The sequence below is a fragment of the Lutra lutra genome, chromosome X (assembly GCF_902655055.1).
Source record: "Lutra lutra chromosome X, mLutLut1.2, whole genome shotgun sequence".
NCBI classification, from domain to species: domain Eukaryota; kingdom Metazoa; phylum Chordata; class Mammalia; order Carnivora; family Mustelidae; genus Lutra; species Lutra lutra.
The window spans coordinates 45,900,035-45,915,308 of record NC_062296.1 but is presented as its reverse complement, the minus strand read 5'-3'; the positions used below and the strand labels follow the sequence as shown (position 1 = coordinate 45,915,308).

Here is a 15,274-nt window from a genome sequence, read left to right as displayed (position 1 = left end):
ATAGTTTCAGAAGAATGGGCATTAACTCTTCCTTAAATGTTTTGTAGAATTCCCCTGTGAAGCCAGCTGGCCCTGGATTTTTGTTTGTTGGGAGATTTTTGAGTACTAATTCAATTTCTTTGCTGATTACTGGTCTGTTCACATTCTCTATTTCTTCTTGTTTCAGTTTTGGAAGTTTATACATTTCTAGGAATTTATCCATTTCCTCCAGATTGCACAGTTTGCTGACATATAATTTTTCAAAATATTCTCTGATAATTGTATTTCTGTGGTTTTGGTTATTTCTCTTCTCTCATTTGTGATTTTGTTTATTTGTATCCTTTCTCTCTTCTTTTTGATAAGCCTGACTCTGGGTTTATCAGTTTTATTAAGTTTTTCAAAGAACCACCTTCAGTGTTTTAATCTTTTCAGCTGTTTTTTTTGTTTGTCATTTATTCTGCTCTAATCTTTTTTTTTTTTTTTTTTTGCTCTAATCTTTATATTTCTCTTCTTTTGCTAGATTTAGGCTTCATTTGTTGTTCTTTTTCTAGATCCTTTAGGTGTAAAGTTAGGTTATTTGCGAATTTTCTTGCTTCTTGAGGTAGGCTTGTATTGCTGTATACTTCCATCTTACGACTGCTTTTGCTGTATCCCAGAGGTTTTGGACTGTTGTGTTTTCATTTTCATTTGTTTCCATGTGTTTTTTATTTCTTTTTTAATTTCCTGGTTGACCCATTCATTCTTTAGTTCTTTAACCTTGTATTTGTGGTCTTTCTAAATTTTTCTTGTGGTTGACTTTAAGTTTCATAGCCTTGTGGTCAGAGAAGATACATTGTGTGATCTCAGTCTTTCTGTACTTGTTGAGCCCTGATTTGTGATCTAGTTATGTGATCTGTTCTGTAGAATGTCCCATGTACACTTGAATGTGTGTTTTGTTGCTTCAGGATATAATGTTCTGAATATATCTTTTAAGTCCATCTGTTTCCATTTATCATTCAAAGCCATTGTTTCCTTGTTAATTTTCTGCTTAGATGATCTGTCCATTGATGTAAGTGAGGTGTTAATGTTCCTTAGTATTATTGTATTATTGTGAATGAGTTTCTTTATGTTTGTTATTAATTGTTTTATGTATTTGGGTGCTCCCAAGTTGGGGACATAAGTATTTATAATTAGTAGATCTTCTTGTTTGTTAGACCCCTCAATTATGATACAGTGCCCTTCCTTATCTCTTATTACAGTCTTGGTTTATAGTCTAGTTTGCTTGATATAAGTATTGTTTCTCTGGCTTTCTTGGACATTCATTTACAACATAAATGTTTTTCCATCTCATTTTCAATCTGCAGGTGCTTTAAGGTCTAAAATGACTCTTGTAGGCAGCATATAAATGGGTTTTGTTTTATTAGCCATTCATACATCCTTTGTCTTTAGATTGGAGCATTTCATCCATTTACATTCAGAGTGATTATTGATATATATGGCTTTTGTGCCTTCGTATTACTTGTTTTGTTGTTGTTTCTGGAGATTTTCTCTATTCCTTTCTATTTTTTTTCACTTTTGGTCTTTCTTTCCCACTCAGAAAGTCCTCTTTAATATTTCTTCCTGAGCTGTTTTAGTGCTCATGAACTCCCTTAGTTTTTGTTTGTCTGGGATACTCTTTATATCTACTTCTCTTCTAAATGATAACCTTTGTGGATAGAGTATTCTTGTTTGCATATTTTTCCCATTCAGCATGTTTCATATATCATGCCACTGACTTCTGGCCTGCCAGGTTTCTTTGGAGAAATCTGCCGCTATTCTTTTGCGTCTTCTCTTGTAAGTTCAGGATTTCTTTTGTCTTCCTGCTTTTGAGTTTTTCTTTGTGACTATATTTTACAAATTTAACTTCAGTATGTCTTGTTATCCTGCTTTTATTTATGTTGATGGGAGTTCTCTGTGCCTCCTGGATCTATATGTCTGTTTTATTTCCCAGATTAGGGAAGTTTTCCATTAGTAGTTTCTCAGATACACCTTCTGCTCCCTTTAATTTGTCTTCTTCTGGTAACTCCCATGATACAAATGTTATTACATTTGTTGGAGTCACTGCATTCCCTGAGTCTACTCTTGTGATCTGTCATTATTTTTCCTCTCTTTTGTTCAGCTTCATTATTTTCCATAATTCTGTCTTCTGCATGACTTGCTTCTATGTCTCTTTCTTCCATCCTTGTGGTAATTACATCCAGTCTCTTTTGAATTTTAGTTACTACATTTTTAATTTCTGCCTAATTATCTTTTTTCCTTTTTTATTTCTAATAAGGGTTTTTCTGATGTCTTCCATGTTTTTCTGAAGTCCAGTGAATATCTTTATATTTGTTGCTTTAAATTCTCCATTAGGCATCTTACTTATACCTGTTTCTATTAGATCTCTGTCCATGACCTTTTTTTGTTTTTTTTCTTCTGGGATGAATTTCTGCATCTCTTGGTATTTTGTCTAGGTTTCTGTCTTCTGTGTGTTAGAGAAGCCTGTTATATTTTCTGCCTGAGAGTTACAGCTTTATGAAGAAGAGGTCATATACTGTCCAGGGCCTGGCGCTTCAGGAAGTATCTCTGGTGCGTGCTGAGTGCACTCTGCTGCTGGATTTTGGTTGCTCTGTCCCTCAGTTTAGTTGTCTATAGAGGTTCTCCTTGCCTGGTATTTGGAATGTGGCCAGAGTATGGCAAGTTTTAACGACCTGTGCTTTGATCTGCTTTCTAAAAGAGACGTGATGCTGTTTCTACTAGAATGGAAGCTTTGCAGCACACTATAGTAAGTAGATGTCTTGCGTGCCTGGGTTTGTGCTGGTCTTCTGGGGAAGAGGTCTCCTGGGCTGGTCCTTAGTGATACTTGCCTGAGAAAAGCAGTAACAGTGTAGCTCAGGGGTGTGAGACTTGGTATAAGCAGATTAGGTAACCACTGTTGGTGCTGTACGATTTCCTAAAGTTGGTTTATGCTAAGGGGTGGCTGAAGGAAATGATGTCAGCTAGGTCTTTTTTCCTTGTAGAGGGGAGTCTGTGCTTGCTACTCTCAATGAAGCACTCCCAGATGAGTGAATAATTTCCCTTCATACATTCTAGGTGTTTTCAGATCATTGTTTTTACACTGTCTCCAGGTTGCTTGCCTGCCTGGCAATGTATTGCACTTTGGGCTCTACCCAGCTAAGCCTGCTGACTTTTTAAATTCCAAACTTTAGCGATCTGGTGTGGTGGGGATCTGTACCGGTCTTCTCTGGGAGGGTCTTGCCGCATGGACTAATGCAAGTTTGACTAACGCTTGGACTGATGCAAGTTTGACCCAGAAGAGTGATCACTCCAGAGTGCAGGGTCATCGGATTTGGAGTAAATCAGGCCAAATACCCAGTGTTCAGGTTAGCTGCCCTCAGTAGCTGTGACTGCGCCTATGCTGAGGTGTGTGGTGTCGGGGGGATGGCACCCACTGGTCCTCTTCTCCCTGGACATACAATGCCACCTCTCATAAATGCACTCCAGGAGGAGGGAACAGTCTCTCCCATTGCACCTTAGGCGAGCCTCAGATTGTGTCATCTGCCTGTGAGTTGCTTGTTTGTCTGCCTTCTGTCTAGGAGTAGGGCAGCACCCTCAGGTCTCTATCCTAGCCAAGCCCAGGGACCTTTAAAACTCCAGTCTTTGAGTCCTTCTGGTTGCAAAAATTCATGAAAATCAGCCCTTTTTGTTTTCCCATACAGTGGCTTTGGGGCAGTATTCATCTTGTGCATATCCCTGTGTGCTCTGCTCTCTCTTGCCTTTCTCTGTCACCAGGACTCCCTTACTGCTGCAGCACCCATGATACATTTCTCCCCTAAAACCCCTCTCCACACTACTTCCTTCCTGAATGTGCCCTCTTCTCTCCCCTCTAATTGTGCTGTTTGCTCTATCAGTCTTCAGGTCTGTTCCTTGGGTATTTAGAATGATTTCATAATTATTTACCTGTGTTTGAGGGGTGTGGAAGCCCAGAGTCCTTCTACTATTCTGCCATCTTAACTCCCTCCTGTCATACATATTTTCAAACTATCTCATAGAGGTAATTTTTTTTCTCCCCCCAGCATAATATGTAAATAATCATTTTTTCACTTTTCAACAATGGAATAGTGAGTAGTCTGTTAGGTAGAACTTATATCTTAGGGGGATTTTGATCCATTTTGAGTTAATTTTTATATATGATGTAAGATAGGGGTCCAACTTCATTGCTTTGCATGTAGATAACTAGTTGTCTCAGCACCATTTATTAAAAAGATGGTTTTTTTACCTGTTGCATTTTCTTGACACTCTAGTGGAAAAGTCAGTGGATCACAAATGTAATGTTTTATTTCTGGACTCAACATTTCTCTTTCATTGATTTGTATGTCTGTTATTTATGACTTGAATGTACTCTCTTTATATATGTAACTTTGTCCACCAGTTTATAAGCCCAGAAGTATTTTTTTTGCCAGAAGTTGTTGTTACTGTTTTCTTTTCTTCTAAGAGATGGTGAATATTTTTCATTTGTATATTAGCTACTAATATTTCTAAAGGCCCTCCATCTTTTTTTCTTAATTTTATTTATTTTAGAGCATGAGTGAGTTGGGGTGAAGGGCAGAGGGAGAAGGAGAGAGAGAATTCAAAGCAGACTCCACGTGGGGCTGGATCCTATGACCTGAGATTATGACCTGAGGCAAAATCAAGAGTTGGTTTCTTAACCAATTGAGCCACCCAGGTCCCCTCATCCATTTTATTATTTACGCCAAACCTCCCCTTTCTATAACTTAAAATATTGATTGTTGGATTAAAATTAAGGGTTATCTAGTGAAGATTTTTTTTGCTTTTTTTTCTTTTTTAGGAATGTATGCAAAGGCATATAAGCTATAGAATAGTATGTAATTAAGGAAATTCATCATGAAGTATTTCATTTTTCATTTTAAATGTTTTTTAGGTCTGCAAAGAAAGCAGAGTTGGAAGAAAATCAGCGGAGTTATAAACAGAAAAAGAAAAGACGACGCATTAAGGTTCAAGAAGACTCATCCAGTGAAAACAAGGTAATGAGATTTATTATGTGCTTGAATTATAACTACAGTAGAGTGTACTAAACATGTTACTTCCTTTTCTGCATTCCATTCATTAGTTTAATTCTGCTGGTTTATTTTTAACACTTTTAACACTTTTGTAGAAGGATTGACTTACTGAATGTATAAGTATGCAGAAATATTATGACACATTATCGGTTTTTTTTTCTGTTTCTTAACTAAATCTGATGGAAATTTTAAGTTGCTCTTTTTCATTGTTTACGCTCTTGGGCCTATAAAGTTGATGTGTAGTGTTCTATTTTCTAAAGACATATAACATTTTATTCTGAATAATGACTCATGTGTGAGTAGATTTCTTCCAGAAGTGATGTTAGCAAATTTGTTTCTTATATATAAGCAGAATTATGTAAAGTAGAAATTCTCTGTAATATGTTTCACTCTGTGAGTACAGAATGAATCTGTAACATGATGCATTCACATTCTCCTTGGCCAGGGACGGGAGTGGTCTTTTTTTTTTTTTTAAAGATTTTATTTATTTATTTGAGAGAGAGACAGTGAGAGAGAGCATGAGCGAAGAGAAGGTCAGAGGGAGAAGCAGACTCCCCATGGAGCTGGGAGCCCGATGTGGGACTCGATCCAGGGACCCTGGGATCATGACCTGAGCCGAAGGCAGTCGTCCAACCAACTGAGCCACCCAGGCATCCCGGGAGTGGTCTTTTTGTAAAGTGATCCTTTAACTGTACATTTCAGTGGTCCTAATTAAATTATCAGTACATTTCAGTGGTCTTAATTAAATTCAAAATTGGAAACTCTGTACCCTGCCCCTTGTAACCTCATCTAATTTCTCTGTTTATGAATTTGCCTATTTTAGGTACCTCATATTAAGAAAAGTCATATAGTTATGTGTCCTTTTGTGTGTGGTTTATTTCACTGACAGTGTTTTCAGGGTTCATCCATATTGTAGACTATATCACAATTTCCTTCTTTTTAATGCTAAATAATATAATGTATGTATATATCATTGTGTTTACCCATTCTTTTGTTGATGGACATTGGGATTGTTTCCATCTTAGGCTATTTTGAGTAATGGTGTTGTGAATGTGGGTGTAGAAATATTTTAGTCCCTGCTTTATATATTTTGGTTATAATCTGAAATACGGAATTGGTGGAGCATCTGGTAATTCTATGTTTAACTTTTTTCTTTTTTTAAAAAGATTTTATTTATTTATTTGTCAGAGAGAGAGGGAGAGAGAGCAAGCACAGGCACACAGAATGGCAGGCAGAGGGAGAAGCAGGCTCCCTGATGAGCAAGGAGCCCGATGTGGGACTCGATCCCAGGACGCTGGGATCATGACCTGAGCCGAAGGCATCGGCTTAACCAACTGAGCCACCCAGGCGTCCCTATGTTTAACTTTTTGAGGCACCATCACATTGTTTTCCCAGTGTACCAGGGTTCTGCTTATTCCAAATTCTCACCAAAACTTGTTATTTTATTTTTTTATCTTTTTCTTTTTTATTTTATTTTTTATTTTTTTTTATTTTCAGCGTAACAGTATTCGCTGTTCTTGCAACCACACCCAGTGCTCCATGCAATCCGAGCCCTCTCTAATACCCACCACCTAGTTCCCCCAACCTCCCACCCCCTGCCCCTTCAAAACCCTCAGATTGTTTTTCAGAGTCCATAGTCTCTCATGGTTCACCTCCCCTTCCAATTTCCCTCAACTTCCTTCTCCTCTCTAACTCCTCTTGTCCTTCATGCTATTTGTTATGCTCCACAAATAAGTGAAACCATATGATAATTGTTTTTGTCTTTTTCTAATACCCATCCTAATGGGTGCAAGATAGTATCTCCTTTATGGTTTTGATTTAAATTTCCCTAATGACAAGTAATGTTGAACATCTTTTCACATGATTAACTGAATATTTCTTTATCATCTTTGGAGAGATGCTTGTTGCATTTCTTTGCCCCCTTTTCTGGGTTTTTTTTTTTTTATTCATTTATTTGACAGAGAGAGATCACAAGCAGGCAGAGAGGCAGGCAGAGAGAGAGGAGGAAGCAGGCTCCCTGCTGAGCAGAGAGCCCGATGCGGGGCTCGATCCCAGGACCCTGAGATCATGACCTGAGCCGAAGGCAGCGGCTTAACCCACTGAGCCACCCAGGCGCCCCCTGGGGTGTTTTTTTAATGTCTTTTTTATTGCAAAGTATAATCTAAAGCTTTTCAGTATGTTTTCTTTAAACTTTTCTTAGTATATTAATTATTGGAATATGAAATGGGTAAATTAGACAACTTTGTGGTATTTACCTTTGATCATTTAAATTCCATAGAGTAATTCTGAAGAGGATAAAGAAGAGGAGGAAGATGAAGAGGAAGAAGAAGAAGATGAAAATGATGATTCCAAGTCTCCAGGAAAAGGCAGAAAGAAAATTAGAAAAATTCTTAAAGATGATAAACTAAGAACTGAGACACAGAATGCTCTTAAGGAAGAGGAAGAGAGGCGAAAACGTATTGCTGAGAGGGAACGTGAGCGAGAAAAATTGAGAGAGGTAAACCAGTTTTTATTTATGATTTCAAAAAATAGGACTTTAATAGCTTCACACACACATATATTACTCAGTATTTTAAGAATAGAATGTTATAATCCCCACAGATTTTTAATTATACTTGCTTTTCCCTATTAACAGTATTTTATACAACTTTAATTTCAAAAGATTTTATTTATTTATTTTGGAGATAGCAAGCGAGTATGCAAGTGGGGAAGGAGCAAATGGAGAGGGACAAGCAGACTCTGCACTGAGTGTAGAGCTCAACGTGGGTCTTGATCCTATGACCCTGAGATCATGACCTGAGCTAAAATCAAGAGTCGGATGTTTAACTGATTGGGCCACCCACTCAACCCTATTTTATGCAACTTAAAAATCTTCATTAGGCTATATTAGTATGATTAGATACACAAAATGACTTAAGATTCTTGAATTCTCACCAAAGTGATTGTGTTTTATCTGGGGCAGAAAAATCTTTAAATATTTAAATATAATTTAAATAATAAAAATAAAATTAAATAATAAATATTAAATATAAATTAAATATTTTAAATATTTAAATATATTGCTTAAATTCATAAAAGATTTTAATTTTTTTGGTTAAGCCTTTTATTTTCTTTTAATTCAGAAGAAAAGAGAGAAAGTGAGCGAATGTGCACTCACAAGCAGGGGAAGGGGGAGAGGCAGGCAGAGAGAGAAGCAGGCTTCCTGCTGAGCAAGGAGCCTGATGTGGGACTTGATCCCAGAACCTTAGTATCATGACCTAAGCTGAAGGTAGCCACTTAACTGGCTGAGCCACCCAGGCATCCCAAAGATTTTAATTTTTTAAATAAACGTTTCTTTTTTAATCATCATAGTTTTCAAGCACATTTACAGGCAGAGGGAATAGTACTACAAATCTCCATGTACCAGATACTCAACTTCAGCAGTTACCGAATCATGGCCATCTTGTTTCATCTATTTCTTCAGATTACTTTGGCGAAGTCTCAGAAATCATCTCATTCTGTGTATATATAGTTCAGACTATATTGTCAAAAGATAAATACCCTTAGACATTATTACAGTACCATTATTACACTTAAATATTATCATTAATTCCATACTATCATCAAATATCTAGCTAATATTCCAAATTCCTTCATTTTTCTCAGAAACATATTAGTGGTTTTTAAAGACTTATTTATTTATTCAAGAAAGGGAGAAAGCGTGGGTGGCAGGGAGGGACAGAAAGAATCCCAAATAGATTCCCCACTGATCTCCGAGCCTGATGCAGGGCTTCATCCCATGACCCCAAAATCATGACCTGAGCCAAAACCAAGAGTTGGATGCTTAACCAACTGAGCCACCCAGGTGCCCAAATACAATGGTTTTAAAAATGTGTGGTATGAATTAGGAAATTAAGAAAGTCTTACTACCTGTTATGTTGCATTTGGATGTTATACCTCATGTCTATTTTCATTTTAAAAACAAAGTTTTCCTTTTTCCATTTTCTTCTTATAGTCCAAGAGTTTAAAAAGCTAGATTATTTCTGTAGAATTTCCTATATTTTGAGCTTTGCTGATCCCATTTCTGTGGTGTATTTTCACTGGTTCCTATATGTCCTATAAACTGTTGGATATAGAGGTCTGACCAGATTTAGATTCAGTTCTTGGCAAAAATACTCATGGGTGGTAATATATACCTCATCTTGCATCTTACTTAGAGGTACATCTAAGAGTAGGTGTCTCTTTTTGTGATGTTATTTAAATTTTATTTAAAAATTTGAATAATAGCATTTGATAAGTAGACATTAAAATTCTATATTATCATTTTCTTCTTCTGATCCTATCAGTATATATACGTTTTTCACATAACTGTAGTCACTGTATGTGACTATATATGCTGTATTTTCCTTTCCCTTTTATTTCATGTAATTTAAATATATATTAACATGTTCCCCGTACATTTCATTGTTTTATAATGTTTATTTTCTAATTAATTTTTTTCATTTACGAAATTGAATCTATGTGCTTTTAAAAAATCAAGTAATATGATAAAAATTGAAAAATCAGTAGTCTTCCATTTTACCCAGACTGTACTCAAAGGTAATGACTCAATTCTTCTAGCTGTTCTTTGCTTTTACTTTTATGTTTCTGTTTAGTAGGCATATAATTTTATTTTTTATTTTTCAGTTTTAAACATTACCATTATTATATGATAGTTGTGGAGTTGTCATATACTGCCTGCCAAAGACAGACTTTCCTCCTCCCATTCTCTTAGTGTGGTTATACCACAGTTCTGGTGGAATTATTTGTCACTGTTTGCATGACTGTATCTATTTAAATATTCACAAAAGGACTACATAGTGCATATTGCATATATTTCTCATACATACACATATATGTATGTGTACATACACATAGTGCATGATGATTACATTCCTTTGTCCTTTTTTGTTTGCTTTTCCTAGAATTAATAATGTTTTGGATTTTTTTGGTCTTACTTTCTGCATACTTTTGACTACTTAATTTCCTATATATTTGGCAGAACCCTAAAATTCCTCAGTAACTTTAGCACATCAAATGAATGATCAGGTTAGTTTTTTTGTTTTTTTTTGTTTTTTACTTTGAAATGATGCTGATGGAGCCTTTTTCCCCCAGTTCTAATCTGGTCTGTTTCATTACTTTTACTCTTCTGGGAATTTCCTCACCTCACCCATTTCTTGTTTTGGATCTCTTACTTCATAGATACTTATTTTCCCATGCACTGTGCTTCCCAGAGATTTTCAATTGGGTTAGTCATCTTACTTTAATAATGGACTAATTTGGCTATCTGATAGGTGTGACTCTTCCTTATTTAGGCTTTCAACCAATTTTCCTACTTTCACTCCACACTTCTCGTGAACTATTTGTGTTAACTGATGCCTCCTTGTCCTTAAACTTCTGAGGAATATCAAATATGTGGTTCTTGTTATTTTTCTTCTCTACGGGAACTTAAGTTTCAACCTTCTTTATTTTGTTATGTCATGTGACATTTGTCCATATGCCTTCTAGCTTTCACAGTTTTGTTAACGTTTCATTTCTTCCAAGATCTTCCTCTTTTTTCTTTTTCACCTATGGGATTATAACTTTTTTGTTCTTTCATATCATTTTATTGAAGAAATATGTTCATTCCACCATTTTTAGCCACTTGCAATGGTTTTGCCTAAGTAAACTGTTCCTAGAAATACATTCATTCATTCATTCATTCATTTGATCTTATTTATTTATTTGACAGAGAGAGTACAAGCAGGGGAGCAGCAGGGAGAGGGAGAGGAAGGAGGAGGAGGAGAAGCAGGTTCCCTGCTGAGCGGGGAGCCTGATGTGGGGCTTGATCCCAGGACCCTGAGATCATGACCCAAGCCAGATGCTTAACTGAGCCACCCAGGTGCCCCATTTCCCAAGAAATTTAATATACTTTTATATAGCCACCAATTACATATGATGTATTTCCTATACTAAGTTCACAATCAAAGGACTTTATCAAAAGTATACTTCCTAGTAGCCATTGCTGCAATTAAGATGTAGAAAACTTTAATCAGTACTTCTTGGTCAGTCCTCAACCCTATATACCTAGCTATAGGGAATCTATGATCTGCTTTTATCACCATAGATTATATTTGTCTTTTTTAAAGTTTCATGTCAATGAAATCACATAATATGTTCTTTTATGTAATTTTAAGTTTAATGATTTTGAGATTCATTCATGTTTATGTGTTCCAGGTACTTTATGTTTGTAGAGTACTATTCCACTGTATGGATAGGCTACAGGTTATTTACTTATTGATGGACGTTTGGGTTATTTTTGGCTTACGAATCAATTTGTTATAAATATTTCTGTACAGGTCTTTGTGTAGAAAGATGTTTTCATTTCCCTTGGAAAAATATCTAGAAGTGGTATTACTGGGCCATATGGTATGTGCATGTTTAATTTCAAATTCCATTTCTTCATTGCTGGTATATAGGAAAGCACTATCTTTTGTATATTAACCTTACATCCTGCAACCTTGCTCTAATCACTGAGTTCCTGGATTTTTTCATTATTTGTTTTGGATTTTCCCTATATGAAATCATTTCATCTGTGAACAAAGTTTTATTTCTTCCTTCCTAATCTGTGTACCTTTTAATTGCTTTTCTTGTTTTACTGCATTAACTAAAATTTCTGGTACAATGTTAAAAAGGAGTGGTAAGAAGGGATATCCTTGCCTTTACCTGACCTTAGTGTGAAAGCTTATAGTTTCTCACCATTAAGTATCATGTTAGCTATTGACTTTTTGTAGGTACTCTTAATCAAGTTGTGAAGTTCTCCTCTATGTCTTATTTACTGAGAATTTTTATCATGAATGGGTGCTGGATCTTTGTGAGATACTTTTGCTGCATCTCTTGTTATGATTATGTGATTTTTAAAGCCTGTGGATATAATGGATTGTGTAGATTTTTGAATGTTGAACCAGTGTTCCATATCTGGGATAAATCCTACTTGGTTATAGTATATAATTCTTTTAATACATTTTTGGATTTTATTTGTTAACAGTTTGTTGATGGCTTTTGTATTTATGATTATGAGAGATGCTTGTAGTTTCACATCATGTGTTGGTATTAAGGTAATGCTGGCCTGATATATTGAATTAGGAAGTGTTCCCTCTGCTTTATCCTCTAAAAAAGGTTGTAGAGAATTGGTATAATGCACCTGTAAACCCACCAGTGGTGCTTTCTGTTTTGGAAGGTTATTAATTATCGACTTAATTTCTGTAATATGTATGAGCCCTTGTAGATTGATGATTGGCTTTATAATAAACTGCCAAAATGTTTTCTAGTGTGGCTATAACATTTTGAATTACCATCAGCAATATATGAGAATTCCACTTTCTTCATCTCCTCAGCAATAGTAGTTACTGGCAGTTTTTAAAATTTCAGCCATTTTAACAAATGTGTAGTGTTATTTCATTGTTATTTTAATTTGCATTTCTCTGGTGACTAATGAGGTTAAACATCTTTTCATGGGCTTAATGGCCATTTATATATCCTTGTGATGTGTTTATTCAAATCTTTTCCTCTTTTTTTTTTCTTTTCCTCTTTTTTGTGTGTGGGGAGTTTTGTCTTTTTATTTAGTTAAGATAGTTATTTTGTATACAAGTCATTTTTGGGGTTTATGTGTTTTAATGTGTTTTCTTCCTTATTGACTTCTCTTTTTATTTATTTAATCTTGTCTTTCAAAAAAGCAGAAGGTTTGAATTTTGATAAAGTCTTACTCATCAGGTTTTTAATGTTTGCCTTTTTTTTGGGGGGGGGGTGCGCATGTCTGTGTCCTATTTAAGAAATCTTGGTTTACCCCAAGGTTGCAAATATTTTCCTCTTTGATTCCTTCTCAAAATTATGAACTTTTCATTTTTAAGTGTAAGTTTATGATTTCTTTCATGTTAATTTTAGCATGTTAATGATATGTGAGATATGGGTGAAGATTCATATTTTATCCCAGTATGGTCAGTTATTCCTCTATCATTTGTTGTAAGACTTGTTTCTCCATGGAATTATTTTGCATCTTTGTAAAAAATCAACTTATCACATATTTGTGAATCAGTTCATCTATGTGTCTGTCCTTAAGCTAATACCATACTGTTTTGATTACCATAACCTTATATTTTATAGTAAATCTTGAAATCAGATACTGTAACTCCTACAACTTTGTTCTGCATTTTCAGAATTGTTTTCGCTATTAACTGTTACTTGCATTTCCATATAAATTTTAGTATCATGTTGCCACTTTTCATAAGAGTCCTTTTGGAACTTTTATTGGGATTGTGTTGGATCTTTATATCAGTGACATCTTAGCAGTATTTTTCTCCTGTTACATGAATATAGTATGTCTCTCCATTTATTTAGTTTTCCTTTAATTTCTCTTAGCAGTGTTTTATACTTTTCATTGTACAAATCTAGCATATATTTTGCTAAATTTATCCCTATGGGGATGCCTGGGTGGTTCAGTGGGTTAAATCTCTGCCTATGGCTTGGGTCATGATCTCGGGGTCCTGGGATTGAGCCCCGCATCAGACTCTCCTCACTGGGGAGCCTGCTTCCCTCTTTCTCTCTCTCTCTGCTGGCCTCTCTGCCTACTTGTGATCTCTGTCTGTCAAAAAATAAAATCTTTAAAAAAATTATCCCTAAGTATTTCCTGTTTTCTGATGACATGATAAGTGAAATTTCAAGTGATTTAATGACTTCATAGTCTGTGATTTAGCTAAATCCTCTTAACTAGTTCTAGTAGCTTTTTTGTAGATTTCTTAACAATTTTCTACCTTTACAATCATGTCCATATATAAATAACTGCTAATTTCTTTCAAATCTGTTAATTTCTGTTTTAAAATTATAAATGGATGTAATTTCTCTCTCACTCTTTTTTTTAGAGAGACAGAGAGACACAGAGAGTGTCTGTGCAAGTGGAGGGGGGAGGGGCAGAGGGAAAAGGAGAGAATCTTAAGGAGGCTTCATGCTCAGTGCAGAGCCCAGGGCAGGGCTCAATCTCATGACCCTGAGATCATGACCTTAGCTGAAATCAAGAGTCAAGACGCTTAACCTAAGACTGAGCAACAGGTGTCCCTTAATTTTTTTTTGATTGATATACAGTTGACATACAATTGAACATAATTCTTTTTTTTTATTAAAATATAGTTGACATGCAGTATTAGTTTCACAGCATAGTGATTGAACATTTATATACATTATGAAATGATCAGCACTGTAATTCTAGTTGCCATCTGTCACCAGTGTTTTGTTACAGTATTATTGAGTATATTCCCTATACTTTAGTATTCATAGTACTTTAGTTCCTTGTGACTTATCTGTTTTATAATTGGAAGTTTGTATCTCCTTATTGCTTTCACTTCACTAATCCACTCTACCTCCCTCCCCTCTGGCAACCACCAGTTTGTGCTCTATATTTGAGAATGTTTTTGTTTTGTTTATAGATTCTGCATATAAGTGAAATCATATGGCATTTGTCTTTCTCTAAATTATTTCTTTGCATAATACCCTGCAGGTCCATCCATATTGTCGCAAATGGCAAGATTTTAGTCCTTTCTTATAACTGAGTGATACATACAACACACATGCACACACAGCACTTCTTTATCCATTTATCTGTTGATGGATGCTTAGGTTGTTTCCATATCTTGGCTACTGTAAATAATGCTGCAGTTACCGTAGAGGTACATGTATCTTTTTTGAATTAGTGTTTTCAGTTTCTTTGGATAAATACCCAGAAGTGGAATAGCTGGATTGTATGGTCACTCTATTTGATCATTTTGAGGAACCTCTGTACTATTTCCCATAGTAGTTGTACCAATTTTTATTCCCATGTCAGTAGAGCACACTGCTTCCCTTTTTTCCACATTTTCATCAACACTTGTTATTTCTTGTCTTTTTTATACTAGCCATTCTGATTGGTGTGAGGTGATATCTCATTGTTCCTTTGATTTACATTTCCCTGATGATGAGTGATGTTGAGTATTTTTTTCATGTGTCTTCTGGCCATTTGTATATTGTCTTTGAAAAAAGTTTGTTTAGGTTCTCTGCCTGTTTTGTAATTGGATTGTTTTTATGTGTGTGTGTATATGTTGAATTGTATGAGTTCTTTATATATTTTAGATATTAACCACTTATCAGGTATATCATTTGCAAATATCTTCTCCTGTTCATTAGGTTGCCTA

The 15,274-nt window shown here is 35.4% G+C and overlaps 1 protein-coding gene across 7 annotated transcripts in view; it reads left to right on the top strand.

Moving 5' to 3' along the window:
* ATRX (ATRX chromatin remodeler) overlaps positions 1 to 15,274 on the top strand; it is a 315,263-nt gene that overhangs the window by 144,750 nt on the left and 155,239 nt on the right. For all 7 annotated transcript variants that reach the window (XM_047714735.1, XM_047714739.1, XM_047714738.1 and 4 more), the window contains 2 exons: positions 4,919 to 5,021; positions 7,336 to 7,554. In XM_047714735.1, the coding sequence (XP_047570691.1) occupies positions 4,919 to 5,021; positions 7,336 to 7,554 (322 nt within the window). The remainder of the gene's footprint in view (positions 1 to 4,918; positions 5,022 to 7,335; positions 7,555 to 15,274) is intronic.